This window comes from Chlorocebus sabaeus, chromosome 19 (assembly GCF_047675955.1).
Source record: "Chlorocebus sabaeus isolate Y175 chromosome 19, mChlSab1.0.hap1, whole genome shotgun sequence".
Taxonomy (NCBI): domain Eukaryota; kingdom Metazoa; phylum Chordata; class Mammalia; order Primates; family Cercopithecidae; genus Chlorocebus; species Chlorocebus sabaeus.
The window spans coordinates 9896701-9924542 of NC_132922.1; the positions used below are offsets into that span (position 1 = coordinate 9896701).

General features: G+C 46.1%; 1 protein-coding gene across 2 annotated transcripts; it reads right to left on the reverse strand.

Annotated features, from left to right (window-relative positions):
- Window positions 1-2248: 2248 nt before the first annotated feature.
- Window positions 2249-24358, reverse strand: RBX1 (ring-box 1). 2 transcript variants are annotated; one of them, XM_007975888.3, is made up of 5 exons: window positions 24233-24358; window positions 22053-22131; window positions 11071-11141; window positions 7331-7416; window positions 2249-2436 (listed from the first exon to the last, which is right to left on the reverse strand). In XM_007975888.3, exons 1-5 carry the CDS (start codon window positions 24308-24310, stop codon window positions 2424-2426), a joined length of 327 nt encoding a protein of 108 aa, XP_007974079.1. In that variant the 5' UTR covers window positions 24311-24358; the 3' UTR covers window positions 2249-2423. The 2 variants fall into 2 exon arrangements, with proteins under 2 accessions (XP_007974079.1, XP_007974080.1); XM_007975889.3 differs by lacking the exon at window positions 7331-7416.
- Between the last annotated feature and the right edge of the window lie 3484 nt (window positions 24359-27842).

Genomic DNA, 27842 nt, shown 5'->3' on the forward strand with positions numbered 1-27842 from the left:
GAAACCTCGTCGCTAATAAAAATACAAAAATTAGCCATGTATGGGGGCATGTGCCTGTAATCCCAGCTCCTCGGGAGGCTGAGGCAGGAGAATCACTTGAACCTGAGAGGAGGTTGCAGTGAGCCAAGATGGTGCCACCGCACTCCAGCCTGGGCGACAAGAGCGAGACTTAAAAAAAAAAAAAAAAAATTAGCTGGGTATGGTGGTGCACGCATGTAGTCCCAGCTACTTAGGAGGCTGAGGCGGGAGGATCACTTGAACCCAGGAGGTTGGGGCTGCAGTGAGCTGTGATCTCGCCACTACACTCCAGCCTTGGGGACAGAGCAAGACCATGTCTCAAATCCCGCCCCCCCCCCACAAAATAAAAGCCCCAGAAATTTGAAAAATGACTGAAAAGAATAAAAACCCATCACTTATGAACATATTTTTATTAAAATTATTTTTTAAAACAAAAAATGTGAGACTCGCATTGTTTTTGTATTTTTGCTAATCTCTTTTACATCTGATTTAATAGAAGACAGTGGATTCTTAAGTCGGTTTCTTCATTGGATATGCTGCTTTGGTTGAATATAAAGAAAAACTGCTTTCACATAGACTTGCAGTTGGAAGAACTTCATGAACCCCCTGAAAGGGTTTCAGGTACCCCCTTGTCAAGAATCCTCAGATGATACTTTGAGAGCCACTGCAACAAACTATATTGCTTCTCAGTTAAAAAATCTGTATTATTAACCATTGAATTAGTATTAGAACTGACAATTCCTTCCATCTCCCAAGATTTTTTTTTTTTTGAGACGGAGTTTCACTTTTGTTGCCCAGCCTGGGGTGCAGTGGCGCGATCTCGGCTCACTGCAACCTCCACCTCCCAGGTTCAAGGGATTCTCCTGCCTCAGCCTCCTGAGTAGCTCAGATTACAGGTGCACACCACCATGCCTGGCTAATTTTTGTATTTTTAGTAGAGATGGGGTTTCACCATATTGGTCAGGCTGATCTTGAACTCCTGACCTCGTGATCCGCCCGCCTGATGGTAGGCATGAGCCACCGCCCCGGCCAATATCAATTTTTTTTTTTTTTTTTTTGAGACGGAGTCTCGCTCTGTCACCCAGGCTGGAGTGCAGTGGCGCAATCTTGGCTCACTGCAAGCTCCGCCTCCCGGGTTCACGCCATTCTCCTGCCTCAGCCTCCCGAGGAGCTGGGACCACAGGTGCCCGCCACTGCGCCCGGCTAATTTTTTCTATTTTTTTAGTAGAGACGGGGTTTCACCATGGTCTCGATCTCCTAACCTTGTGATCCGCCCACCTCGGCCTCCCAAAGTGCTGGGATTACAGGCGTGAGCCACCGCGCCCGGCCTTGCCAATATCAATTTTTAACTTGAGTTCATAAATTGTCCTTTTGCCAGCCACGATTATATATATCTTTATTTTTCTAAGCCAAGAAAAGAAAGAAACATGTCGTACGCCAGGGGTCCCTAACCCTTGGGCTGCAGAGCGGATACCAGTCCATGGCCTGCTAGGAACCCGGCCGTACAGCAGGAGGTGAACAGGTGCTGACCAAGCATTACCGCCTCAGCTCTGCCTGTCAGATCAGCGGCGGCATTAGATTCTCACAGGAGCTTGAAGCCTATGGCGAACTGTGTATGTGAGGGATCTAGGTTGTGGAGTCCATCTAGTGCCTCATGATCTCAGGTGGAACAGTTCCAGAACCATCCCCAGGCACACCCCCACCCCATCCCCACCCGTGGAAAAATTGTCTTTCATGAAACCAATCCCTGGTGGCAAAAAGGTTGGGGACTGCTGTCATACACAACCAAAGGTCACATTTGTATAGTGGTTTTACATTTTACAAAGCTTCTCTCTGTGACCACATGATGCCACTTAGTCCTCAGAAGCCCACAGTACAGACAAAGTTCAGAGTAGAGAGGCAACTTTGCCAAGATTGCCATCAGTAACCAGGCTGTGGAACCAGGACTCAGAACTGGGTTTGACGACTGAATCCCACATTCTTCCCTCATTCAGCTGCCCGCTGCTGTCACACAGGAGGAGAAAGAAGGGCTGACTGCTGTTTTCGGGTGCCAGCGATCCATACTTTGCCTCTGTCGGATCCCTCATGACTAAGTGATGCGCTCAGAGGACAACCCTGCTCTGGCCCCGATGAACGAACATTTCACTTTCGAAAGCTGAGTTTTCAGCCTTGGAAGGGGAGACTCTTCATTTATGTTCACTTTGTTCACATACACAAGAGAGAGCATCCGTTCTAGAATCTAACTGGACTTTATTTGACACAGAATACAATATGGCTACAGAAACAGCAAACTGAAAAAACAAAGCAGAAAAAACACGGTTCCATCTAATCTGTAATTAGGTAACAGCAGGGAAAGTCATTAAATGAATAACAAAACAATTAAGCTTGATGGAAGAAGTCTTTTCCTAGTGCCCATACCTGAAAGACAAAGCAAATTACTCTGATTAATTCCGTGGTAATTTCCTGTGTGAGACATAAAACCTGCTTAAACACCAGCAACTTTAGTTAGAACCTAAGTGATCACAGTCTGCTCCAGGACTGAGTGAGACACTGACACTAGCTTAGCTGTTATTGTGATCCCCTTTCCCCTCCCCATCTTTCAGGACTCCTTGCCTACTATCCCCTCTTAGTGACAGGCTCTCCCTGTGACTCAACCACGCCCACCTGACAGGTGCGAGTAGCTGCTTGGTGGTATTAGGGAGGTGAGAGGGAAAAGTCATTGGCGGGTTGTGAAAGGCAGCTCCACCTGCTCACTCCAAGCAGGGGCTCAGTTTAAACTTTCGGGCTCCCCTGATCATGGCGGCCTATGTTCACCTGAACTCCGTTACTCAGGCATGTTCAGGGTAAAGCTAATAGTGAGAATAGCGACTGATCAGCCTTCAATTTCAAAATCTGTCATCAGCTCCAATTACAACTCTGATTACATTCAGTTCTATACAAAGAGAAGAGAAGCTAGGCGTGGATTTCAGGGGTTTCTGTTTTCCCCAGAAACTGAAATTTGGCTCTAAAATTATAAAAAATAAACAAGGGGCTGGGTGCAGTGGCTCACCCTTGTAATCCCAGCACTTTGGGAGGCTGAGGTGGGCAGATCATATGAGGTCAAGAGTTCAAAACCGGCCTGGCCAACATGGTGAAACCCTGTCTTTATTAAAAAATACAAAAATTAGCCAGGTGTGGTGGCAGGTGCCTGTAATCCCAGCTACTCGGGAGACTGAGGCAGGAAAACTGCTTCAACCCAGGAGTTGGAGGTTGCAGTGAACTGAGAGATCACACCACTGCACTATAGCCTGGAGGACAGAGTGAGACTCTGTCTCAAAAAATATATATATAAATAAAAATAAAGAAACAAGGCCAAGGAATTTCTTCCACATATGAACAGATTTCTTGAACACAAGATCCCTCATTATCTTTTGTCCTGGATCTTTTTAGGCAGTTAACCTGATTAAAATAATTTGTTGTATGGATAGAAACTAGGGCACTGGAACTCTTGATCACAGCTTCTCTTAAGAAATCTACTTGAATATTGTCTTAAAAAGAGCTGTTATGCCAAATTCCACATAGGTTAGGTTCTAGCACGTGATATGGGTTGTAGAACAATCCTATCAGATTAAAGAATACTGAAGAATTTGTTTTCCCAATGCACTGATAACTACCACCTGGGAAAGTCACCAGTTAGAGTGGCAGTCAAAGCCCCAGACAAGGAATTCTTCATACCCTCGCCAATTCTCAGATTTAGCCCTGGGCACATGTACGGGCAAAACAAGAACGTTTTGGTCTAAAACGGAACCTTGAGCCTGCTGTAGGGCAGAGCCAATTACACAGGCCCCCTGAAAACTTAGAAAAGTCCTCTGCCGGCCGGGCGCGGTGGCTCAAGCCTGTAATCCCAGCACTTTGGGAGGCCGAGACGGGCGGATCACGAGGTCAGGAGATCAAGACCATCCTGGCTAACACGGTGAAACCCCGTCTCTACTAAAAAATACAAAAATCTAGCCGGGTGAGGTGGCGGGCGCCTGTAGTCCCAGCTACTCGGGAGGCTGAGGCAGGAGAATGGCGTGAACCCGGGAGGCGGAGCTTGCAGTGAGCTGAGATCCGGCCACTGCACTCCAGCCTGGGCGACAGAGTGAAACTCCGCCTCAAAAAAAAAAAAAAAAAAAAAAAAAAAGAAAAGTCCTCTGCCTTGACATGTATTCCTGTTATGGTTTTCCGTAGAATGCAAGCTCCAAGGGCTGGAAGGACCATCTCAAATGTTTTTATACTTTACACGGCACTTAGCATACATTTTGCTGAAGGAAGCCCAACAGTACCACTCAGATACTGAGTATTTGGCAGGTTTCTTAAAAACTGAATATACACTGATAATACTTCCAAATGTTTTACCAAATAAATTATTGAATTTAAAAGCAAAATCACTGTACTAATAATAGATTTCTAAATATTTCACAAACAAAAGGATCCTATTTTTTTGTTTTTTAAATCCAAGAATAGCCTAATAAAGACTTATATTTAAATTTAAAAACTCCTTTCCCAGAAAAAACTCAGTAAAGAAAATGACCAGTAATTCAAAAGAAAACAACATGCAGGAAGATAAACACAGTGGCTCACAGAAAAGCGTAAGAGATATAAAAACATGAACAACTGCCCAACCTCACTGAAAATTCAAAAATGAAAATCGAATACTGATTGTCACCTATTAGAGTGGCTAAGATGGAAAAATTGTATAAGGAAGCCTTGGCAGGAAATGAAGAAAGGGGAGTTCTGCTTCACTGTTTGGAGGGGATTGTAAATCAGTGTATATTCTTAGGAATGGAAAAACTGACACTATTTCTCAAAAATAAAAATACATATTTTTTTTTTCTGAGACGAAGTTTTGCTCTTTTGCCCAGGCTGAAGTGGTGTGATCTCAGCTCACTGCAACCTCCAGCCCTCCAGGTTCAAGCGATGATTCTCCTGCCTCAGCCTCCCGAGTAGCTGGAATTACAGGCGTGCACCACCACGCTTGGCTAATTTTTGTATTTTTAGTAGAGACAGGGTTTCACCATGTTGGCCAGGCTAGTCTTGAACTCCTGACCTCAGGTGATCCACCCGCCTCAGTCTCCTAAAGTGCTAGGATTATAGGTGTGAGCAACTGCACCTGACCTTTTTTTTTTTTTTTTAATTGGCTCTGTTACCTAGGCTGGAGTGCAGTGGCCTGATCTCAGCTCACTGCAAACTCCGCCTCCTGGGCTCAAGCCATCCTCCCACCTCAGCCTCTAGAGTAGCCAGGACTGCGAGTGCATGGCAACACATCCAGCTAATTTTCTTTCTTTTTTTGAGACAGGGTCTCACTCTGTCATCTAGACCGGAGCACAGTGGCGCGATCTCAGCTCACTGCAACCTCTGCCTCTCAGGCTCAAGTGATTCTCCTGCCTCAGCCTCCTAAGTAACTGGGATTACAGGCACGCACCACTACCACCCAGCTGATTTTTGTATTTTTTTAAGTAGAGATGGGGTTTCACCACGTGGGCCAGGCTAGTCTCAAACTGACCTCAAATGATCCACCTGTCTCAACCTCCCAAAGTCCTGGGATTACAGGCACGAGCCATCACGCACAGGCTAATTTACTATTTTTTGGTAGAGATGGGGTTTCAACATGTTGCCAGTTGGTCTCGAACTAGTGGACTCAAGCAATCTGCCCACCTTGTCCTCCTAAAGTGTTGAGATTACAGGTGTGAGCCACCAAGCCCAGCCATGCTCTTTACCCAGAAATTCCTCTTTTAGGAATTACTGCTCCAAATACATCTACACATTTACATAAAGCTTCATGTATAAGGATGTTTCTCCCTTCACATTGCTTGCATCAGTGAAAAACTGGAAGCCCAAATGCCCACCAATAGGGACTGACTTGTTTTTTGAGACGCAGTTTCGCTCTTGTTGCCCAGGCTGGAGTGCAAAGGCGCGATCTCAGCTCACCGCAACCTCTGCCTCCCGGATTCGAGTGATTCTCCTGCCTCAGCCCCCTAAGTAGCTAGGATTACAGGCATGCACCCCCACGCCCAGCTAATTTTGTATTTTTAGTAGAGACAGGGTTTCTCCATGTTGGCCAGGCTGGTCTTGAACACCCAACCTCAGGTGATCCACCCGCCTCGGCCTCCCAAAGTGCTAGGATTACAGGCGTGAGCCACTGCGCCCGGCCAGGGACTGACTTTTTAAAAAATGTAAAAAATGTTAAAAACATGCAAACAAATAAAAAAAAGAAAAAAGTTAAGGTACATTTACATAAAGAAATACTCTGCAACCATTAAAAATGAGGTAGTTTGTTATTTGTGGAAATGGAAAATCTCCAAAATGTACAAAATGGAAAAAAAAAAAAAAGGTGAATTACTGTATAGGATACTCACATTTATGTTAACAAAAAAATATATATACACACAGCCATGTAAATGCTGGGACATATAAGAGATAGTCAGAAAATCTACTAAGAAGCTGTCCTGTCGCTGATGGCTAGCTCCAGCAAGCAGGAGCAGGGGCCTATAGTGGGAAATTCATGTTTTGTGATATACACTTTCAACCATTTAAATTTTTAAAAATTTACCAGGCCATGTTTTATTTATATAACAATAAAATCTAATCAGGATAGCCATAAATGCTATATTAGAATTAATCAGTATGGGATAAACTACTGAAATATGATAGGTGGATACAAGTCTAGTCAAAAGCTACCTGACATGAGGTAGCCCATGGAACCTCATTAGGATGTAATTTATGAAATATTTAAGAGTTTATAGATTATCACATTTTCTACTTTCACAGACCCTAGAAGGCTGGGAAACCTGCTGGGCACAGTAGCTCACACCTGTAATCCCAGCACTCTGGGAGACCGAGGCAGGCAGATCACTTGAGACCAGGAGTTCAAGACCAGCCTGGCCAACATGGTGAAACCCCATCTCTACTAAAAATACAAAAATGAGCTGGGCATGGTGGCACATGTTTGTAATCCCAGCTACTTGCTAGGCTGAGGTGGGAGGATTGCTTGAACCCGGGAGGTGGAGGTTACAGTGAGCCAAGACAGCACCACTGCACTCCAGCCCGGGCAACAGAGCGAGATTCCATCTTAAAAAATAAACCAAAAAAAAGGTTGGGAGACCCTAGGCTGCAAATGTCTAATGTTGGCTAATCCTCTGTGCGTTTTCCATACAGATAAGTCCTAGCTTAAGTAACCAAAAACCAGCTTTACAAAAATAAGGCATGTATCATGTCTCCATCCCCCAAGACCACACTCCTTTCAGCCTGAGGCAAGTCAAAAAGCCCCGTCAAAACAACCAAAGATACCTACTTTTGGAATTCCCACTCTCTGTTGTCCAATGGACACACCTGTCGTGTTTTGAGCCAGCGAGAGATGCAGTGGAAGTGAAAAGCATGCTGGAAAAAAAGATATTTTATTAAAAATAACTCCGGTTTTTTTACAGGTCCCACAGGGCAGTGGCATGGGTGACACATAGTGGGCTAGAAAAGGAGGTAACAACGAGAGGCAAAAGTTCAACAACTGACTGTATCTTGGTTAGATGCGAGGATATTTCCAATAAAGCATTTGTTAGAAATGTCACTACTACTAAAGGAAATCATTCAGGAAGCACAGGAGTATGTGCTAGCACTGAGCTCTCTTCTCTTTAAGAGAACATGGAATGTGGCTCCTTGGTCCCATTCAGTCTGTAAGGGGATACTTCCACTTTCCCTGGGAAAGGAGGCCCCTGATCAATGCAGATTTCAAATATCGCCATTCCTGGTCTCTAGCTTCCCTCCCACCCTCCTGCCCCTGCAGAATACGACCTGCAGGAGCAGAGCCTTCTTCCCAGCCCTTGGTAGAGAAGTGCACGGTCACTGCCACCCACCCAGAGTTGAGACGGGCACTTCCCCAACCTCCCCACACCCAGCTCAGCTCTGGTCAAAGGAACTTTATTTCCAGACTTATTCACAGACATATTGATATTACAAGAGCTCAGTACTTCACATGCCTGTAATGGGTGAGGGACTTCGTCTTAGGGAATGAGATAAAAGAAAATTGGGGTAAAAGGAAGTATTCTTACGAGGGACAAACAGCACACAAGCAGCCTAAAGAGCATCAAAAGGCTTATTTCATAATCAAGACAAGAAGTAAAAAGACAAGAGTACCAAGACCACCGGTAACTGACAGGGAGCTAGAAGTCTGCTTAGATTTGGGAAAAGGACAGGCTGCGTGCAGTTTTTTGGTGTGGGCTCATGACATGCAGATGCTAATCACAATGCCTCTACAATAAGCACTTCTCCCCCTGCTCATGTGCGTATTAGGACAGGTGTAGCAAGTGCTTCCTTCACTTCGTCTGTGACTGGTGCGCTGTGATGGGGCACGGGGAGAAATACACCCTAACAAAACAACAAAAGCTTTGCAAGCTTCATTTAATAACAACTGAAATCTGGTCAGTACATCTCCCAAAGTATGTATGGAACTTAAGGGATTATATAATATGGATTATTATCTTGGGAAATATCTTTTGACAAAGACAAAAACATAATTCAGTAATTAAGAGTGGAATCCATAGCTACTACACTAAGGATACCCAAGAGGACAAATATTCTCCTAGAGTACAGCCTTTTGGAAGATCCCTTTTCTGTTGACTCTTGTATAACTCACTGTGAAAAAGAGAAAAGGCAGAATTTCCAAAAGGCAGAACGCGGCGACATTTTTCTTAACCACCAGGTTTTAGGGTCGGGTTCACCGAAGGGTATTCGACAGCTTCTCCCTCTCTCTCCTCAACCACTAAGCACTTTGCAGCAGTACAGGGTCCTGGTATAGCCCAACTAAGTCAGAGAACACCAAGCGCTGGGGAGAAGGGGGCTGTAATGAGGTGTCAGGGAGGTGACAGCACCCTGAACGTTTACTAAGACGTGTTAATGGATATATTCAGCGGTCAGAGTATAATTTACAGAAGATAAATTTACAGTACTTGACAGTTTACAGAAGATGTTGACATGTATTACCTCATTTGAGGCCTCACATCAACCCTGGCAGGCAAGCATGACAGATATTTTTATCTTCATTTTACAGACAGGAAACCGAAACCCAGACAAGTGACTTGCCTAATTCATGGAGCTGGTTTGTAGAAGACCCAGAACTGGAACCCAGGACTAATCCAGAGGCTTCTGCCACACCATGCTGGCTCTCTTTTACGGCAGGCTCTCTGAGAGAATCTCTCCTTAGCGAAATTGAAGAGGACGTTCACTCTCTTTTCTTTCCACATAAAGGAACATGGTTCTTAGTATGTCTGCATGCCAGGGAGGGCAAAGAGCCCGACATACTTCTTTTATCCCCATAAACGATTGAAGTTCCCCCACGGCCAACACGGTCTACTGTGAGCCTGGCCAAAGGGTCACAACAGAGATGGAAGAAGGTGTACCAGAAAGTGTGGGTAGGGGCTGGGCACGGTGGCTCATGCCTGTAATCCCAGCACTTTGGGAGGCCGAGGTGGGCGGATCACCCTGAGGTCAGGAGTTCAAGACCAGCCTGGCCAACATGGTGAAACCCCATCTCTACTAAAAATATAAAAATTAGCCGGGCGTGGTGGTGCACACCTATAATCCCAGCTACTTGGAAGGCTGAAGCAGGAGAATCACTTGAACCCAGGAGGTGAAGGTTGCAGTGAGCTGGGATTGCGTCACTGCACTCCAGCTGGGGCCACACAGTGAGACTCCACCTCAAAACAAACAAACAAACAAACAAAAAACAGTGGAGGTAGGAAAAAGGGTTGCAAGGCAACAGGAAAAAATACCGAGAACACCATCTACACAGTAACACCTCTACCTCTAATTTGTATTTATTTAGATTTTTTTTTTTTGAGACGGAGTCTTACTCTGTCACCCAGGCTGGAGTACAGTGGCACAGCCTCAGTTCACTGCAAGATCTGCCTCCTGGGCTCACACCATTCTCCTGCCTCAGCCTCTCAAGTAGCTGGGACTACAGGCTCCCGCCACCACGCCCAGCTAATTTTTTGTATTTTTAGTAGAGACCAGGGTTTCACCTTGTTAGCCAGGATGGTCTCGATTTCCTGACCTCGTGATCCACCTGCCTTGGCCTCCCAAAGTGCTGGAATTACAGGCGTGAGCCACCACACCTGGCCTATTTAGATTTTTTTTAAACAAGCATTTGTGCTTACTATGTGCTGGGAGCTGTTTAATCACATTTTAACATAAATCATCTAATCCTGATTACAATTTTATGTGGTCTACTATCAGCCCCATTTTACATGAGGGAACCCAGGATTAGAGATGTTAAACGCCTTGCCTAACGTCACTCAGCAAGTCAGTCACAAAGACAGGGAATGGTGGTCTGACTCTAGAATCTCTTAGCCCTGTGTCATGCTGGAAACTGTGGGTATTCTGTCCCCATGACACAGGAGGCCCTGACAAGACAATTTTAGCTCATGTGACTGGGACTTTACAGCTTAAAGGATGAATTTTTAACACATGCTAGAAATAACATATTTGGTATTTGTTATCCTTCACAGCTGTCACACTCTTGGAAGGCCATTCAGTCCAATAAAGCTACACAAAGCATTTCTGGTATAAGCCATGTTTAAAAAAAAATCCTATCTCAGTACATATGCCACACTTCACACACACACACAAACACACATACACAGAAACTTAAACACTCAATTTACTCATCAAACTTAGTTCCATTAGACACGTGGTCTTTAAAAAAGTCTGTTTCAAAGGTACAAAGTTCTACCAAGAGAATATTCCAAAGGGTGCACGCAGGTTTTGAAGGCAATTCCCATAGATGAAGCCCTAAAATATTGCTAACAAAAGTGGGTCCACTTTATAATTAAGACAAGTAAGTGCCTTTTTGCAGTAACTGTAATTTTTACCCTGTAACAGGTGAATAGTATCATGATTTAAAATTTTTTTTATTATTTGTATACCTTTTAGGAGAAAGCTGGACTAGTCAGTTTTTTTCCCTAGTTATTTTCAAGACTAGCAAAGCAGGAAAAGTGGAAATATGTTTACAAGCCATGCTGACAGGTAAAGATGCTTCCTTACGTTACAGACTCCCCATGCGACGGTACATTCTTCTGAAGTAGCAGACGCCTGGTTAGCTTGACATTCTATGCCTGTGGGAACAAGAGCAACAGGATCACTGGACCTTGGGAGCAGGAACGTTTCAATCTATAGCAGCCAAAACAATTCTCAAGTGGTTAATTAGCCATAATTGTTTTTTAATGAATGTGGGAAAGGACGAACAGAGAAGACAGAGGTAACAGTATGCTTTCTGATGATTTCCTATCCTTGTTTAAAAAGAGTAACAAATGGGAAACGCACATCTCACTCCCGCTGTCCAGGCTACAGTGCAGAGTGACATGAGCATGGCTCACTGCAGCCTCAACATCCTGGGTTCAGGTGATTCTCCTTCAGCCTCCTGAGTAGCTGGGAATACAGGCACGCACCACCATGCCCAGCTAATTGTTTGTATTTTTGTAGAGATGGGGTTTCACCATGTCGCCTAGACTGAGTTTTTTTCCTTTTTTTTGAGACGGAGTTTCCCTCTTGTTGCCCAGGCTGGAGTGCAATAGAGCGATCTTGGCTAGCTGCAACCTCCGCCTCCCGGGTTCAAGCGATTCTCCTGTCTCAGCCTCCCAAGTAGCTGGAATTACAGGTGGATGCCACAACACCCGGCTAATTTTTTTGTATTTTTAGTAGAGACAGGGTTTCATCATATTGGTCAGGCTGGTTTCAAACTCCTGACCTTAGATGATCCACCCGCCTCGGCCTCCCAAAGTGAGCCACTACGCCCTACCTACCCATCAGATCTTGATCACAGTCAAGAACTCATCGAAGGCCAGGCAGGGTGGCTCACGCCTGTAATCCCAGCACTTTGGGAGGCTGAGGCAGGTGGATCACGAGGTCAGGAGATCAAGACCATCCTGGCTAACATAGTGAAACCCCGCCTCTACTAAAAATACAAAAAATTAGCCAGGCGTGGTGGCGGCCGCCTGTAATCCCAGCTACTTGGGAGGTTGAAGCAGGAGGAGAATGGTGAACCTGGGAGGCAGAGCTTGCAGTGAGCTGAGATCGTGCCACTGCACTCCAGCCTGGGTGACAGAGCAAGACTCCGTCTCAAAAAACAAACAAACAAACAAAAAGATCTGATGGGTAAAGTACAACTGGGTATAAATATTTAAAGAACAAGAATTACTAATGCATAATTTGCTTTCTCTGATGATAGTAACTAAATGGAGTCTCCCTTCTGAAGAATAAAAAGCTTCAGGAGAAACTATTTAATAGGGGAGAATCACTTCAAACCATTACAGGTGAAAAATAGTAAAACTATGGTCAGGCGCAGTGGCTCATGACTGTAATCCCAGCACTTTGGGAGGCTGAGGCGGGTGGATCACGAGGTCGGGAGTTCAAGACCAGTGCACCCAACATGGTGAAACCCTGTCTCTACTAAAAATACGAAAAATTAGCTGGGCGTAGGCCAGGCGCAATGGCTCATGCCTGTAATCTCAGCACTTTGGGAAGTCAAGGCAGGCAGATCACGAGATCAGGAGATCGGGACCATCCTGGCCAACATGGTGAAACCCCGTCTCTTCTAAAAATACAAGAAAAAGTTAGCCGGGCGTAGTGGCGGGTGCCTGTAGTCCCAGCTACTCAGGAGGCTGAGGGAAGAGAATTAATTGAATCCGGGAGGCAGAGCTTGCAGGGGGCCGAGATCGCATCACTGCACTCCAGACTGGGCGACAGTGTAAGACTCCTGTCTCAAAAAAAAAAAAAAAAAATTAGCCGGGCATGTGTGGTGGTGGGCGTCTGTAGTTCTAGCTACTCAGGAGGCTGAGGCAGAAGAATTGCTTGAACCTGGGAGGCAGAGGTTGCAGTGAGCCGAGATTGCGCCACTACACTCTAGCCTGGGTGACAGAGCTAGACTTGTCTCAAAAAAAAAAAAAAAAAGGAAAACTAAACAAACAAACAAAAATAGATGTTAATGGGCATATGTGGTTTTAGGGGAAGAGATACCACAATAATATATTTTTTTTCACCCTTCAAAAATTTAGAAACTGGGCTGGGCATGGTGGTTCACACCTGTAATGCCAGCACTATGAGAAGCTGAGATGGGCGAGTCACATGAAGTCAGGAATTCGAGACCAGCCTGGCCAATATGGCAAAACCCAATCTCTACTAAAAATACAAAATTTAGCTGGGCGTGGTGGTACATGTCTGTAATCCCAGCTGCTTGGGAGGCTGAGTCAGGAGAATTGCTTGAAACCAGGGGGCAGAGGTTGCAGTGAGCCGAGGTTGTGCACCATTGTACTCCAGCCTGGGCAATGCAGCAAGACTCTATATCAAAAAACAAAAAATCAAACAAAGGCTGGGAGTAGTGGCTCACGCCTGCAATCCCAGCACTTTGGAAGGATGAGGCTGGCAGATCACTTGATGTCAGGGTTTGAGACCAGCCTGGCAAAATATGGCAAAACCCCCTCTCTACTAAAATAGCAAAAATTAGCCAGGCCTCGTTGTGGACATCTGTAATCCCAGCGACTCAGGAGGCTGAGGCAGGAGAATCACTTGAACCCAGGAGGCAGAGGCTGCAGTGAGCCCAGATCACACCACTGCATTCCAGCCTGGGCGACAGAGTCACACACACACACACACAAAAGGAAAGCAAAGAACTTACTTTTGCTAGCCAGATTTACACTACAGAGTAACTTGGCTTGCCAACTGATAAAAATAAAGAATTGGGGCCAGGCGCGGTGGCTCATCCCTGTAATCCCACCGCTTTGTGAGGCTGAGGTGGGTGGATCATGAGGTCAGGAGATCGAGACCATCCTGGCTAACATGGTGAAACCCCATCTCTACTAAAAATATAAAAAAATTAGCCAGGCGTGGTGGCGGGTACCTGTAGTCCCAGCTACTCAGGAGACTGAGGCAGGAGAATGGCGTGAACCTGGGAGGCGGAGCTTGCAGTGAGCCGAGATTGCACCACTGCACTCCAGCCTTGGTAACAGAGAGAGACTCCATCTCAAAAACAAAAAATAAAATAAATAAAATAAAAATAAAGAATTGGGCCAGGCACAGTCACTCACACCTGTAATCCCAGCACTTTAGGAGGCCACGGCAGGAGGATCACTTTAGCCCACTCAAGACCAGGCTGGGCAACACAGCAACATCTCATCTCTAGAAACAAAAAAATTAGCCAGGTGTGGTGGCACATGCCTGTGGTCCCAGCTACTAAGGAGGCTGAGGCAGGAGAATGGCTTGAGTGCAGGCAGTTGAGGCTGCCGTGCACCATGATTGCACCACTGCACTCCAGCATGGGTGACAGAGCAAAACCTTGTATTTAAAAAAAAAAAAAAAAAAAAAAGCCAGGCATGGTGGCTCGACCAGGCATGGTGGCTCATGTCTGTAATTCCAGCACTTTGGGAAGCTGAGGCAGGCAGATCATCTGAGGTCAGGAGTTCAAGACCAGCCTGGCCAACATGGTGAAACTCCATCTCTTCTAAAAATACAAACAATTTGCCGGGTGTGGTGGGTGGCACATGCCTGTAATCCCAGCTACTAGAGAAGCTGAGGCAGGAGAATTGCTGGAACTTGGGAGGCAGAGGTTGCAGTGAGTTGAGATCACGCCACTGCACTCCACCCTGGGTGACAGAGTGAGACTCCATCTTAAAAAGAAAAAAAAAAAAAGGATCTAGGGTCTATGCAGTGTATTTAATAACTTATTGGGACTAGAATACACTACTATATTTAAAAGAATGGAAGAGAAAAGTAAAAATATCCTTTAAGTTGGATCCTCTAACTTAAGAGGAGGACTATATATTATAAAATTAAATAACAGTCACAATTATTAAAGTGAAAATTAAAACTGTTTCAAGGTACATCACCATGTTTAAATTTGATCTGGGTCTTTCTTTTGACTGTGGCCATGGCACTACTAACCTAAAGAATCCTTCAGGCTCCCTTCATGGTATAGTTCTTTCCTTCCTCTCTGCCACACCTGCAACATGCTCCTCCTCCTATCACTCTCAATTAATCTCCACCCTTCAAGACCCAGCTTAAATCCCACTTCTTGACTGAAACTTTTCCTGACGCTTCCACCCTGAGTCATTTTCCTCTCCTTCAGGCACTCTTAACACATCAATTATGAGTATCTCTTTACATACCTGACCTCCCTCCTTCCCCCTCAACTCAAAGCTCCCACAGAGCAGGGACCTAGTCTTTGCCAAGTGCCAAGTAGGCTCTTGGTACTTGAACAAGCAAACAAAAACTATTTCTATAAATAGAAGAAATACAAGACAAATACAGATTCATTCTTATTCTTTTTTTTTTTTTTTTAAATTTTTTTTTTTTTTTTTTGAGACGGAGTCTCACTCTGTTGCCCAGGCTGAAGGGCAGTGGCACAATCTCTACTCACTGCAACCTCCACCTCTTGGTTCCAGCGATTCTCCCACCTCAGCCTCCCAAGCAGCTGGGATCACAGGTGCGTACCACCACACCAAGCTAATTTTTTGTATTTTTAGTAGAGATGGGGTTTCACCATGTTGACCAGGCTGGTCTTGAACTTCTGACCTCAGGTGATCTGCCTGCCTCGGCCTCCCAAGGTGCTGGGATTACAGGTGTGAGCCACTGCACCCGGCCAAGATTCATTCCTTTTTTTTTTTTTTTTTTTTTTTGAGACAGAGTCTAGCTTTGTCCCCTCAGGCTAGAGTGCACTGGCGCAATCTTGGCTCATTGCAACCTCCGTCTCCCGAGTTCAAGTGATTCTCCTGCCTCAGCCTCCCAAGTAATTGGGACTACAGGCGTGCGTCACCATGCCTGGCTAATTTTTTGTATTTTTAGTAGAGATGGGGTTGCACTGCATTGCCCAAGCTGGTCTTGAACTGAGCTCAGGCAATCCACATGCCCTGACCTCCCAAAGTGCTGGGATTACAGGCGTGAGCACCGCGCCCAGCCAGATCCATTCTTTGCTAGAAAATTCCTAAGAAAGAACAAAAAGATATAGGAGTGATATTACAGCAATCTAGAATGCCAGATAAGAAGGGATATAGCAGGGAAAACGATTGGTGTAAAATGTGCTCAATACAAACGTTTTCCAGCTTTTGTTGCAGAGAGTAAGTAAGGGGTTGGGTCCAGTTAGTTTAAACAGGTGCAGGAACTGTTCACTGTCAACCCAGAACAGGTAGACAGTGGCACACAATGCGTTCATGTCACACCCCTGCCAAGGCCGAAGGCTATCATGTGATTCTAAAGCTTGGGGACCTTTTGGCTTTGATAGAAAGGCTATGCCACCAAAGAGCTGTTAAGGAAGCAATGGCTTCATCTCAAGAGCAGACAGATTACACTTTCAAAACACTGATAGGGCCAGGCGCAGTGGCTCACGCCTGGAATCCCAGCATTTTGGGAGGCAACGCCGGGTAGATCACTCGAGGTCAGGAGTTAAGAGACCAGACTGGCCAACATGGTGAAACCCCATCTCTACTAAAAATACAAAAATTAGCTGGGCGTGCTGGTGCATACCTGCAGTCCCAGCTAGTCGGGAGGATGAGGCAGGAGCATAGCTTGAACCTGGGAGGCAGAGGTTGCAGCGAGCCGAGATCATGCCACAGCACTCCAGCCTGGGCAACAGAATGAGACTCTGTCTCAAACAAACCAAACCAAACCAACCAAACCAAACCAAATCAAACCAAAACACTGATGGATCTGTAGTTTTAGGTAGATACTAACATCTTCTGGGCCAAGGCTGGGTCTAAGGTGATGAAGATTCCCCATCATCCGGAATAAGATTACCAGAGGTAACAGAGAAAATAAAACCTAGCATATTTGATTTTTCAGCAACTCCTTAATACAACCAAGAAAGGAGACAAAGTAAAATAAAATAAATACAAAGCTATAGGAGGGCATGTAGAATCAATATGGACTTAAAAGAGGAAGTCTTCAGAATCCTACTGAGGCACAGCCATATCATTGTTATTTACTTAGAGCTATGTATATAATTACTCATTTAAGGCCAGAAAAGATTTATTAAAATACAGCCATTGCTAAATCTAGATTCTTACTTTCATCTTTAACAAAAATTGTCTTTACAAAAATAAATCCATTTTTTTGTTTTTCTTTACTAAGTTCTTTTCCCATATAAATCCTTTTTTTTTTTTTTTAAATGTTATGATACTCAGACTTCTCCTTAGTGTGTACAATAGAAGTGTGTGGCCAGGGGCAGTGGCTCACACCTGTAAGCTCAGTGTTTTGGGAAGGTGAGGCAGAAAGATTGCTTGAGTCCAGGCGTTCAAGACAAGTCTGGACGACATAGCAAGACCCTATCTCTACAAAAAATTTAAAAATTAGCAGCCAGACATGGTGCTTCACACCTGTAATCCCAGCACTTTGGGGGCCGAGATGGGTGGATCACGAGGTCAGGAGGTTGAGACCAGCCTGGCCAACATAGTGAAACCCCGTCTCTATTAAAAATACAAAAAATTAGCCAGGTGTGGTGGTGGGTACGTGTAATCCCAGCTACTCGGGAAGCTGAGGCAGGAGAATCGTTTGAACCCTGGAGGTGGAGGTTGCAGTGAGCCGAGACTGCGCCATTGCACTTCAGCTGGGTGACAGCGTGAAACTCCGCCTCCAAAAAAAAAAATTAGCTAGGTGTGGTAGTGCACGCCTGTGGTCCCAGCTACTTAGAGGCTGAGGCAGGACTGCTTGATCCCAGGTCAAGGCTATAGTGAACTATGATTGTGCCACTGCACTGCAGCCTGGGCAATTGAGTGAGACCCTATTGCTAACAAAAAAAATACATAAAAATAAAAAAAAAAAAAACAGTGTTTCTCTTGAGATAGAGTCTCACTCTCTCACCTAGGCCGGAGTGCAGTGGAGAGAAATCTTGACTCACTGTCACCTCTGCCTCCCAGGTTCAAGAGATCTTCCCACCTCAGCCTCCCAAGTAGCTGGGACCACAGGCATAGGCCACCATGCCTGGCTAATTTTTGTAGAGACAGGGTTTCGCCATGTTGCCCAGGCTGGTCTTGAACTCCCAGTCTCAAGCAATCTGCCTGCCTCACACCCAAAGTCTTGGGGTTTACAGGTGTGAGCCACCTCACCTGGCCAAGAGTGTCTTTTTTTTTTTAAGACAAAGTTTTGCTCTTTTTTTCCAGGATGGAATGCAATGGCAGGATCTTGGCTCACTGCAACCTCCACCTCCCAGGTTCAAGTGATTCTCCTGCTTCAGCCTCCCATGTAGCTGGGATTACAGGCGTGCACTACCACGCCTGGCTAATTTTGTATTTTTAGTAGAGATGAGGTTTCACCATGTTGGCCAGGTTGGTCTCGAACTCCTGACCTCAGGTGATCCACCCTCCTCGAACTCCCAAAGTACCGGGATTCCAGATGTGAGCCACCATGCCCGGCCCAAGAGTGTTTCTTAAAGGTAAAGACTTGAGGTCGGGCATGGTGGCTCACAGTTATAATCCTGGCACTTTGGGAGGCCAAAGAAGGTGGTTTCCTTGAGGCCAGGAGTTTGAGTGGGTCACGTCTGTAATCCCCGCACTTTGAGAGGCCAAGGTGGACAGATCACTTGAGGTAAGGAGTTCGAGATCAGCCTGGCCAACATGGCGAAACCCTATCTCTAGTAAAAATACAAAAAATTAGCCGGGTGAGGTGGCCCACACCTGTAATCCCAGCTACTTGGGAGGCCGAGGCAGGAGAATCACTTGAACATGGGAGGCAGAGGTCGCAGCGAGCCAAGATTGCATCACTGCACTCCAGCCTGAGAGACAAACAGAGACTCTGTCTCAAAAAAAAAAAAAAAAAAAAAAAAAAAAAGGTAAAGACCTGATCTCTGTCATTGTTTTATCCTGGTGCCTACCAGGATGCTCAGGATATATTCATTGGATAAATAAAAGATACGACTTAGAAAATACTTTCATAAGGTTTTTGTTATAAGATTTCAATATCCTACTTCATCTGACATTCGAAATATGTTATGAAACAAAACAGGTATTCCACTGAAAGCCTAATGTGATGTCTCAAGCATTTCACTCTAAGAGAAGACAGAATATGGATTGCCTTTGTCTTCTGTGGTCCTTCTAAGAAGTACATTCTCTCATATCCAGAGACACATATACACTGACTTAAATATAGAGAAAAAAAAATCAGGGTTGTATATAAGATCATTAAAAATCGTTAACTATTTTCAAAATAGAGCCCCAGTAAAGTAAAATTTTCTCTGGGTATAACTCCTTGTGAAAATGCAAGGCCCAGAAACTGGCAAGCATGTAATCAAAGACCCCACCCAAACACATTTGAAACCAATGCATATGTTTTTCTGTGATGGGCTCATGTCATCTATATTAAACATCATGGTAGCTGCTGATCTCCCTTGGCTGTAGTGTGAAGAGATAAACAGTGTCAAAGCTCAAAGAAGCCAAGGGCAATACATGACCAGTATATGCCGTGACTGCTTTCCAACAGAAAATATTTGATTCGTGCTTTCCAAGTTGAAAACATCTGAGCAAGTTTAAGATAAGATCTAAAGCTCAACTCTGGGTTAGTGTTACATTGCACAATAAAGTAGTTATTAACCACATGTGACTATTGAGCACTTGAAGTGTGGCTAGTCTGAATCCAGATGTGTTGTAAGTGTAAAATACACACTGAATTTCAAAGATGGTGCAAAGACAGAATGTAAAATATCTCCTTTTTTTACATTAATTACATGTTGAAATAAAAATATTTTGGCTATAAAAGGTTAAATAAAATAGATTAATTTCACCTTTTTATTTTCTTTTTACTTTATGAATGTGGGTACTAGAAAATTTCAGGCCAGCCACAGTGGCTCACGCCTATAATTGCAACATTTTGGAAGGCCAAAGTGGGAGGATCACTTGAAGCCAGTTCGAGACCAGCCTGGGCAACAAAGCGAGATCCTGTCTCTGAAAAAAACAAAAGAAAAGGAAAAAAAACCTTAAAATTATATATGTGTTTGTATTTGTGGTTTACATTCAGATTGGACAGTGCTGGGTTAGACAAAACCAAGGAAGAGAACAGGTGAAGAATATTCTAGGCGAGAAAGAATAGGCTATGTAAGGGCTCTGAAAAAGAGCATGGACACTTAAGAATGAAAAAGCAGGCCGGGAGCGGCAGCTTATGCTTGTAATCCCAGCACTTTGGGAGGCCGACGTGGGCAGATCACCTGAGGTCAGGAGTTTGAGACCAGCCTGGCCAACATGGTGAAGCCCTGTCTCTACTAAAAATACAAAAATTAGCTGGGCATGGTGGCAGGCGCCTGTAATCCCAGCTATTGAGGAGGCTGAGGCAGGAGAATTTCTTGAACCCAGGAGGCAGAGGTTGCAGTGAGCTGAGATCACGCCACTGCACTCCAGCCTGGGCGACTCCATCTCAAAATAAGAAAAAAAAAAAAGGAAAACCGGCCAGGGGCCATGGCTGCTTTGGCCACCGTAGTTAGTTTAAAAAAAAAAAAAAAAAAGGGCCGGGCGCGGTGGCTCAAGCCTGTAATCCCAGCACTTTGGGAGGCCGAGACGGGCGGATCACGAGGTCAGGAGATCGAGACCACCGTGGCTAACACGGTGAAACCCCGTCTCTACTAAAAAATACAAAAAACTAGCCGGGCGAGGTGGCGGGCGCCTGTAGTCCCAGCTACTCGGGAGTCTGAGGCAGGAGAATGGCGTAAACCCGGGAGGCAGAGCTTGCAGTGAGCCGAGATCCGGCCACTGTACTCCAGCCTGGGAGACAGAGCGAGACTCCGTCTCAAAAAAAAAAAAAAAAAAAAAGTGTCCAGGTAAACTAACAGAGTGAGCAGGAGTGACTCAAGATGAAGTTGTAAAGGCAGGTGAGTGATCTGAAAAGTAAGTTCCTATAATTCCAATTCTAGAAACTTGAAGTTTCTTTCCTCCATTTCTGGCCTCAGTAACAAATCATTTTAGTTCCCGGATGAAAAAGTAATCTCTACTGTTTCTGGTGTCATCAACATTCTTGTTCCTTCTATTATAAGGACAGGAAATCAGTCCATCAAAGACTATAATCGGATCACTATGTGTTGACCACTACATGTAATAAAATATGTGGAGATTTAAATGAAATTTCTTTAGTGCAATCAATTACCTATTTAGATGTTGGCAATGATTTCCTTTTTATTATGTTTGGGCCTAACATACAAAATACTTACTCCTTAGGCTTCTTTCCTTTGTAAACAATGACGAGCAAAAATCAGCTCAGATAGACTTTTTTTTTTTTTTTTGAGACTCTGAGTCTCAAAAAAAGACTGTGAGTCTTGCTCTGTCGCCCAGGTTGTAGTGCAGTGGTGTGATCTCAGCTCACTGCCACCTCCACCTACCAGGTTCAAACAGCTGTCCTGCCTCAGCCTCCCAAGTAGCTGGGATTACAGACATGCACCACCACGCCCAGGTAATTTTTGTATTTTTGGTAGAGACGGGGTTTCACCATGCTGGTCAGGCTGGTCTTGAACTCCTGGCCTCAAATAATCCGCCCGCCTCAGCCTCCCAAAGTGCTGGGTTTACAGGCATGCACCACCACACCCGGCTAATTTCTGCATTTTTAATAGAGTATTTTTGCATTTTTAATAGAGTCGGGGTTTCACCATGTTGCCCACCTTGGCCTCCCAAAGTGCTGGGATTACAAGCATGAGCCACCGCGCCTGGCCTCAGATAGAATATTTTAGCTCAAAGTTTATTTTCCTCCTTTCACTATTTCTACCTTTTAGTCTAGGCACAAGATGGGAGATATGCAGGAAGAATCAACAGTGCCTATTGTCCACAATTAATTCTAAATGTGTCCCTGCCATCTTTATATTGAGTAGATTTATTCTGAAAGCTGGGTATGCCTCCAGGACATCATAAAAAAACTACTCTATTTCAAACACACCAAGAGACTAGACACAGAAGACCGAGTGCTCAGAGTAGGCTTGATATCTGCTTGTGAAGGAGAAAATCGGTCACATCAAGATAGCCACAAGCTCTGCAACCTTCTCAACTTCCTCCCATCCTCCTCCAATTACTTACAAAGATCCATAATGTGGTTCCTGCAGATGGCACAGTTATCAACCACAATATCCCAGGCCCAGAGGGCTACTGCATTCCACTGCAAAGACAAAAAGAGGGAACAATGCATTCTCCTTATAACACACATACAGTCTTTAGGACTTCAGGCTGCAGTTGTAGTTATCATCTCTGGCCACAGGGAACCACCAAACAAAAGTTTTTGGATATTATGTTAATCTTATTATACCAAAGACAACAGTAGACAACACATATGTTCTCCTATTCTCCAAAAGACTGAGTATATGAACACATAAATTAATGTCATCTTTTAATTTGTTTCCTATAGTTTAAAACAATTTAGTCTGGCCGGACGCAGTGGCTCACGCCCATAATCCTAGCATTTTGGAAGGCTGAGGCGGGTGGATCACCTGAAGTCAGGAGTTCGAGACCAGCCTGGCCAATATGGTGAAACCTCGTCTTTACTAAAAATACAAAAATTAGCCAGGCCTGGTGGCGGGTGTCTATAATGCCAGCTATTTGGGAAGCTAAGGCAGGAGAATTGCTTGAATCTGGGGGACAGAGGTTGCAGTGAGCCAAGATCGTGCCACTGCACTCCAGCCTGGGCGATGGAGTGAGACTCTATCTCAAAAAAAAAAAAAAAAAAAAAAAAAAGCACAAACTTGAATTTCTGTGCAGGTTTTGGTGGCAGTTGCAGAAGAGCTCAAAATCTGAATAAGTATCTGCTCTTCCAGGCAGCTTTGGAAGCATGAGCAATGAAGTGAAAGCTAGGGAACAGAATGAACTAAGATGATGACTGGATCATAAAACGGGTAATCGTGGGATAAGCTGGATAATTAACTACCCATGTCAGTACACAGAACAAGGTCATCACTTAAATCTTACATTACTTCATAACAAATTCTACAATTCACTAGAATTTTGTTCGATTCCTACCATAAAATAAACTGATGTTCTCAACTTTTATATGTTTAGACTCTTCTATTAAGATAATAATTCCAGTAAGAGTTTAACTAAAAGTGGCATTTCATTCATTCAACTCTGGTTTCCTCAATTACAAATACTCCCAAACCTTCATCGCTTTCAAACCCCAGTCTCAGTGCCTAGTAACTTCTTCACCACTTTTCACATCACAGCTTCAACTTGGAGGAAAAGCCCCTACTTCTATTATTCTTCAATATGGCTGGCTGTAACAGCAGCAGTGGCCACAATGAGACACCAAAAAGCACTAGGAGGCGGGATATTGTCAGTGTTTAGCCAGACGTTCCAGGAATATCTTCCCTATTTCAGAATCTCCATTTTGAACAGTTTTCATGTTAGGTGGGAATCGACACTTTTCTCCCAAACTGTGGCAAACCACTAAAAGGCATTTCATGCAAAAAGACACGTTCCATTTTTGCTTTCCCCTCTTACCAAGTCATTCGCAACTAGTACTCAACCCTCCCGAAATGCCACAGGATTTGGGCTCGGATTTTCTTAACCAGTTCCACCACGCTTTTTATTATTATTTCGGAAGGGGGAGATTCTGGACGTGACAGAGAATCCAAGAGTGGGGTGGTTGTAAAGCCAACAGACGTCTCAGAACAGCCAAGCATTACACTCCAGACTCTAACTCGGCGGTGTGAGGCCCAGAGATGGGGTTAATGGAGGCCTCGGTTCAGCGGGGACCAAGTCTGATCCCTTCAAGTGAGAGGACCCCAAGCTTCAAAAAGGGGCGGAGCAAGATCACCAGCGGGGCTCCTCAGAGGCCTCCAATGCGGTAGGACCTCAGGTTCCAGGCTTTCGCCGCACTGCCCCATCCTCCACCGCCGCAGTAGCTCTGACTCCCCATTCCACCCACCCCACCCCACCCCACCCCACCCTGTCCTTCCCCCACCTCTCAACCACTCCAGTGACAGCTCAGGCGCTTGGCTCCCGCCGCCAAGTCGCAACCCCGCGTATCTCAACAAGCAGCTCTGTGATTGGCCCCTCAGCCTCACAGCGAAACCAACACTTGCCCTGACAGTGGGCCGCCGTCACGCCGATCAACTCTAAGACCCGCCCCCCAACTTCCTTTCGTGGTACCCGGTCCCAGGAACGCCCTGAAATGAAACCCTTTACTCCGCGCCTCGACCATCCTCGGGCCTGCCAGCCAGATCCGCGCCTCTCTAGATTCCCTGAGGAAGGCGCTGGCGAGACCCAACCTTTTTCACTTCAAAGCGCTTCTTGCCCGCGCCGCTGTTGGTGCCGCTCGGGGTATCCACATCCATCGCTGCCGCCATTTTGGAAACACACGGTCTGTCGTCCGACCACCGCGCCTGCGCAGCAGCGCACACCTCGTTCCCCCAGCCTCCCCGGCACCTCCTCCCGCACCCCACCCCTTACTGGCGCGCGAGGGGGAGGTGGGGGCGGAGCACGTGACCACGCCTCTTAAAGGGACTGTCGCAGGTCGCCCCACCCGCGAAGTATCGGCCGGGGAGGGGGCGGTGGCCGGAGTGGGTGGGGCGGGGCCGGGCGGGGCCGAGGGTACGTGAGCTAGCCTGGTAGCAACGTTCGAAAGGGCTCGATGTCGCCGCCTCCTCTGGGAAGCCCCCGGCCGCACTCCGTCAGCTGGGGCGGCGGCTGCTTCCTCCGCCTGAGCCGGACCTGCGCCGCAGTCCTGTCCTGCCTACCGGGCTCGCCGGGTCGCCCCGCGACTCCCAGTACTAGCCGGGGTGGGCGCCCGCCGCCTGCCCCGAAACCTAAGAGCCCTCGCTGGTCTTTCGCAGACTCTGACCCGCCTCCGAGCCAGGCCCAAGGTGCAGTCCCCGTGGGAGGGCTGGGGCCCAGGCACCGTCTGGTCTCCGATTTCTGTTCGGGAACTGCGCAGGGATCGATGGGGAGAGAGGAGACCTCCGAAGGTCCTCCCTAAGGCCAGACTGAGCAGGCCCCCAATGCTGTCCTCACCCCCCCCGCCAAGCCTGGAGGGTGGCCTCTGCGCCCGCTTAGTCGCAGTCCTAGGACCGCGTTTGGTCGTGGTGCGCGGTTTCACCGTGGCGTGTGTTAGTCCCCACTCCTCATTCCTCAGTTGTCATCTGTGTGGGGTGATTTCTCCCCAGTCTGCGTCCTCTTTCCGCTACTTATGCTATAGTGAAACCGACCCATCTGCAGTCGCTGTATTTCTTTAATTTTTGTGAGGCATTCTGACTTTTTGGTTTTTTTTTTTGAGACGGAGTTTCGCTCTTGTTGCCCAGGCTGGAGTGCACGGGCACGCGCGGTTTCGGCCCACTGCAACCTCCACCTCCCGGGTCCAAGCGATTCTCCTGCCTCAGCCTCCCTAGTAGCTGGGATTACAGGTGTCCGCCACCACGCCCGGCTCATTTTTTGTATTTTTAGTAGAAACGGGTTTTTACCATGTTGGCCAGGCCGGTCTCGAACTCCTCACCTCAGGTGATCCGCCTGCCTCGGCCTCCCAAAGTGCTGGAATTACAGGCTAGAGCCGACTTTTTTTGTTTTAAATAGAGACAAGGTCTCACTATGTTGCCCAGGCTGGTCTCGAACTCCTCGGCTCAAGCGATCCTCCCGCTTCGACCTCCCAAAGTGCTAGGATCACAGGAGTGCGCCACCGCGCCCGACCCAAGCACCTGTACTTTGTATCACTCTTCCATTTCTCGCTAGACCAGGACTCCCTTTGACATCTCTAACCTTGCAGAGGTGTGACTCCGCCAGAGCACTCCTAGATCTTGTACAGGTGATTTGAAGCCTTTTATTTTCTCTTAAAAGATAACTGGAGAGTAATGGAGTGTGCTGACACTATTGCTAAAGAGAAAGAATTGGCCAGGCGCGGTGGCTCACACCTGTAATCCCAGCATTTTGGAAGGCCGAGGCGGGTCGATCACCTGAGGTCGGAAGTTCGAGACCAGCCTGGCCAACATGGCGAAACCGCATCTCTACTAGAAATACAAAAATTAGCTGGGCGTGGTGACACGTGCCTGTAGTCCCAGTTACTCGGGAGGCTGAGGCAGGAGACTCTCTTGAACCCGGGAGGCGGAGGTGACAGTGAGCTGAGATCGAGCCACTGTACTCCAGCTTGGGTGACAGAGTGAGACTCCGTTCCCAAAAAAATAATAATAAAAGAAAAAGAATTGCCATTTGTTTATTTGTTAGTCATAAACAGGCACAACAGATCCGGGAAAACACCACCACAGCTTTAACCAGACTTGGAAAGAAAAATTGTGTGAGACAGACCTTAAAGGGCTACAAGAACCCTACGAAGTTTTTTTTAGCCCAAGTTGTAATGACTTTATGTTAAAATTTCTGTTGTTAATTTATTGTGCGCCTACAGGCCCTGACAGGAATACTAGAAACCCATTGTAAATTAAGGTATTGAGGACATATTTATCCATCATTCAACAAAAGTATTGATATTTACCAGGTTCTGTTTTAAACAGAAGAGACATAATAACAGTCAAACCCCTAGTTAGGGAATAAGATACAAGTCAACAAATAAATACATCAGGAAGTTTCAGGGCCAGTCGAGGTGTCTTGCGCCTGTAATCCCAGCACTTTGGGAGGCCAAGGCAGGTGGATCACTGGAAGTCAGGAGTTAAGAGACCAGCCTGACCAACATGGTGAAAGCCCATCTCTACTAAAAGTACAAAAACAAAAATGAGCCGGGCGTGGTGGCGGGCACCTGTAGTCCCAGCTACTGGGGAGGCTGAGGCAGGAGAATGTATTGAACCCAGGAGGTGGAGGTTCCAGTGAGCCGAGATAGTGCCACTGCACTTCAGCCTGGGCAACAAAGCGAGAGTCTATCTCAAAAAAAAAAAAAAAAAGTTTCAGGTATTTGCCAGGCAGGGTGGCTCAGGCCTGTAATCCCAGCACTTTGGGAGGCCAAGGCAGGCTGATCACTTGAGTCCAGGAGTTCCAGACCAGCCTGGCCAACATGGCAAAACGTCGTCTCTACAAAAAATACAAAAATTAGCTAGGCAAGGTGGCACATGCCTGTAGTCCCAGCTACTCTGGAGGCTGAGGGGGGAGGATTACCTGAGCCCTGTACATGGAGGTTGCAGTGAGCTGAGATGGTGCCACTGCATACCAGCCTGGGTGACAGAGCAAGACCCTATCTCATAATAAATTAATAAAAAAATGCTGCATTGAAAAAAGTCTCTGGCTAGGCACAGTGGCTCATGCCTGTAATCCCAGCACTTTGGGAGGCCGAGGCGGGTGAATTACCTGAGGTCAGGAGTTCGAGACCAGCCCAGCCTAAATGGCAAAACCTCGTCTCTACTAAAAATATAAAAATTAGCTGGGCGTGGTGGTGGGCACCTGTAATCCCAGCTACTTGGGAGGCTGAGGCAGGAGAATTACTTGAACCTGGGACGTGGCAGTTGCAGTGAGCCAAGATTGTGCCACTGCACTCCAGCCTGGATGACAGAGTGAGGCTCGTTCTTAAAAAAAAAAAAAAAAAAAAAGTGTCAGGTATCAGTAAGTGCTATGAAGAAAACAAGGTAATGAGATTGAGAGGAGAAGGAGGCCACAGTAAATTGGGTGATTGAATAAGGCTTCTATGAAGAGTGACATTTAAGCTGAAGTCGTTTAAATGGCCCTACATGATCTGCTTCCCCATCCAATTTACATATACCTTTGAAAATATCTTTTCTAAGTTGGGCATGTGGTCCCAGCTACTCAGGAGGCTAAGGACGTGGGAGAATCCCTTGAACTTGGGAATTCGAGGCTGTAGTAAGCTGAAATTACACCACTGTGCTCCAGCCTGAGTGACAGAGAAAGACCCTATCTCCTAACAAACAAACGTATTTTGGTATTTTGACATTT

Bases quoted from the DNA above. Each gene is read 5' to 3' on its own strand.
- RBX1 (XM_007975888.3), bottom strand. From the start codon at position 24,310: ATGGCGGCAGCGATGGATGTGGATACCCCGAGCGGCACCAACAGCGGC. The intron at 11,142-22,052 runs GTAAGTAATTGG...TTGTTCCCACAG, and splicing joins GAACCACATTATGGATCTTT to GCATAGAATGTCAAGCTAAC. The intron at 7,417-11,070 runs GTAAGGAAGCAT...CTTTTTTTCCAG, and splicing joins TCGCATGGGGAGTCTGTAAC to CATGCTTTTCACTTCCACTG.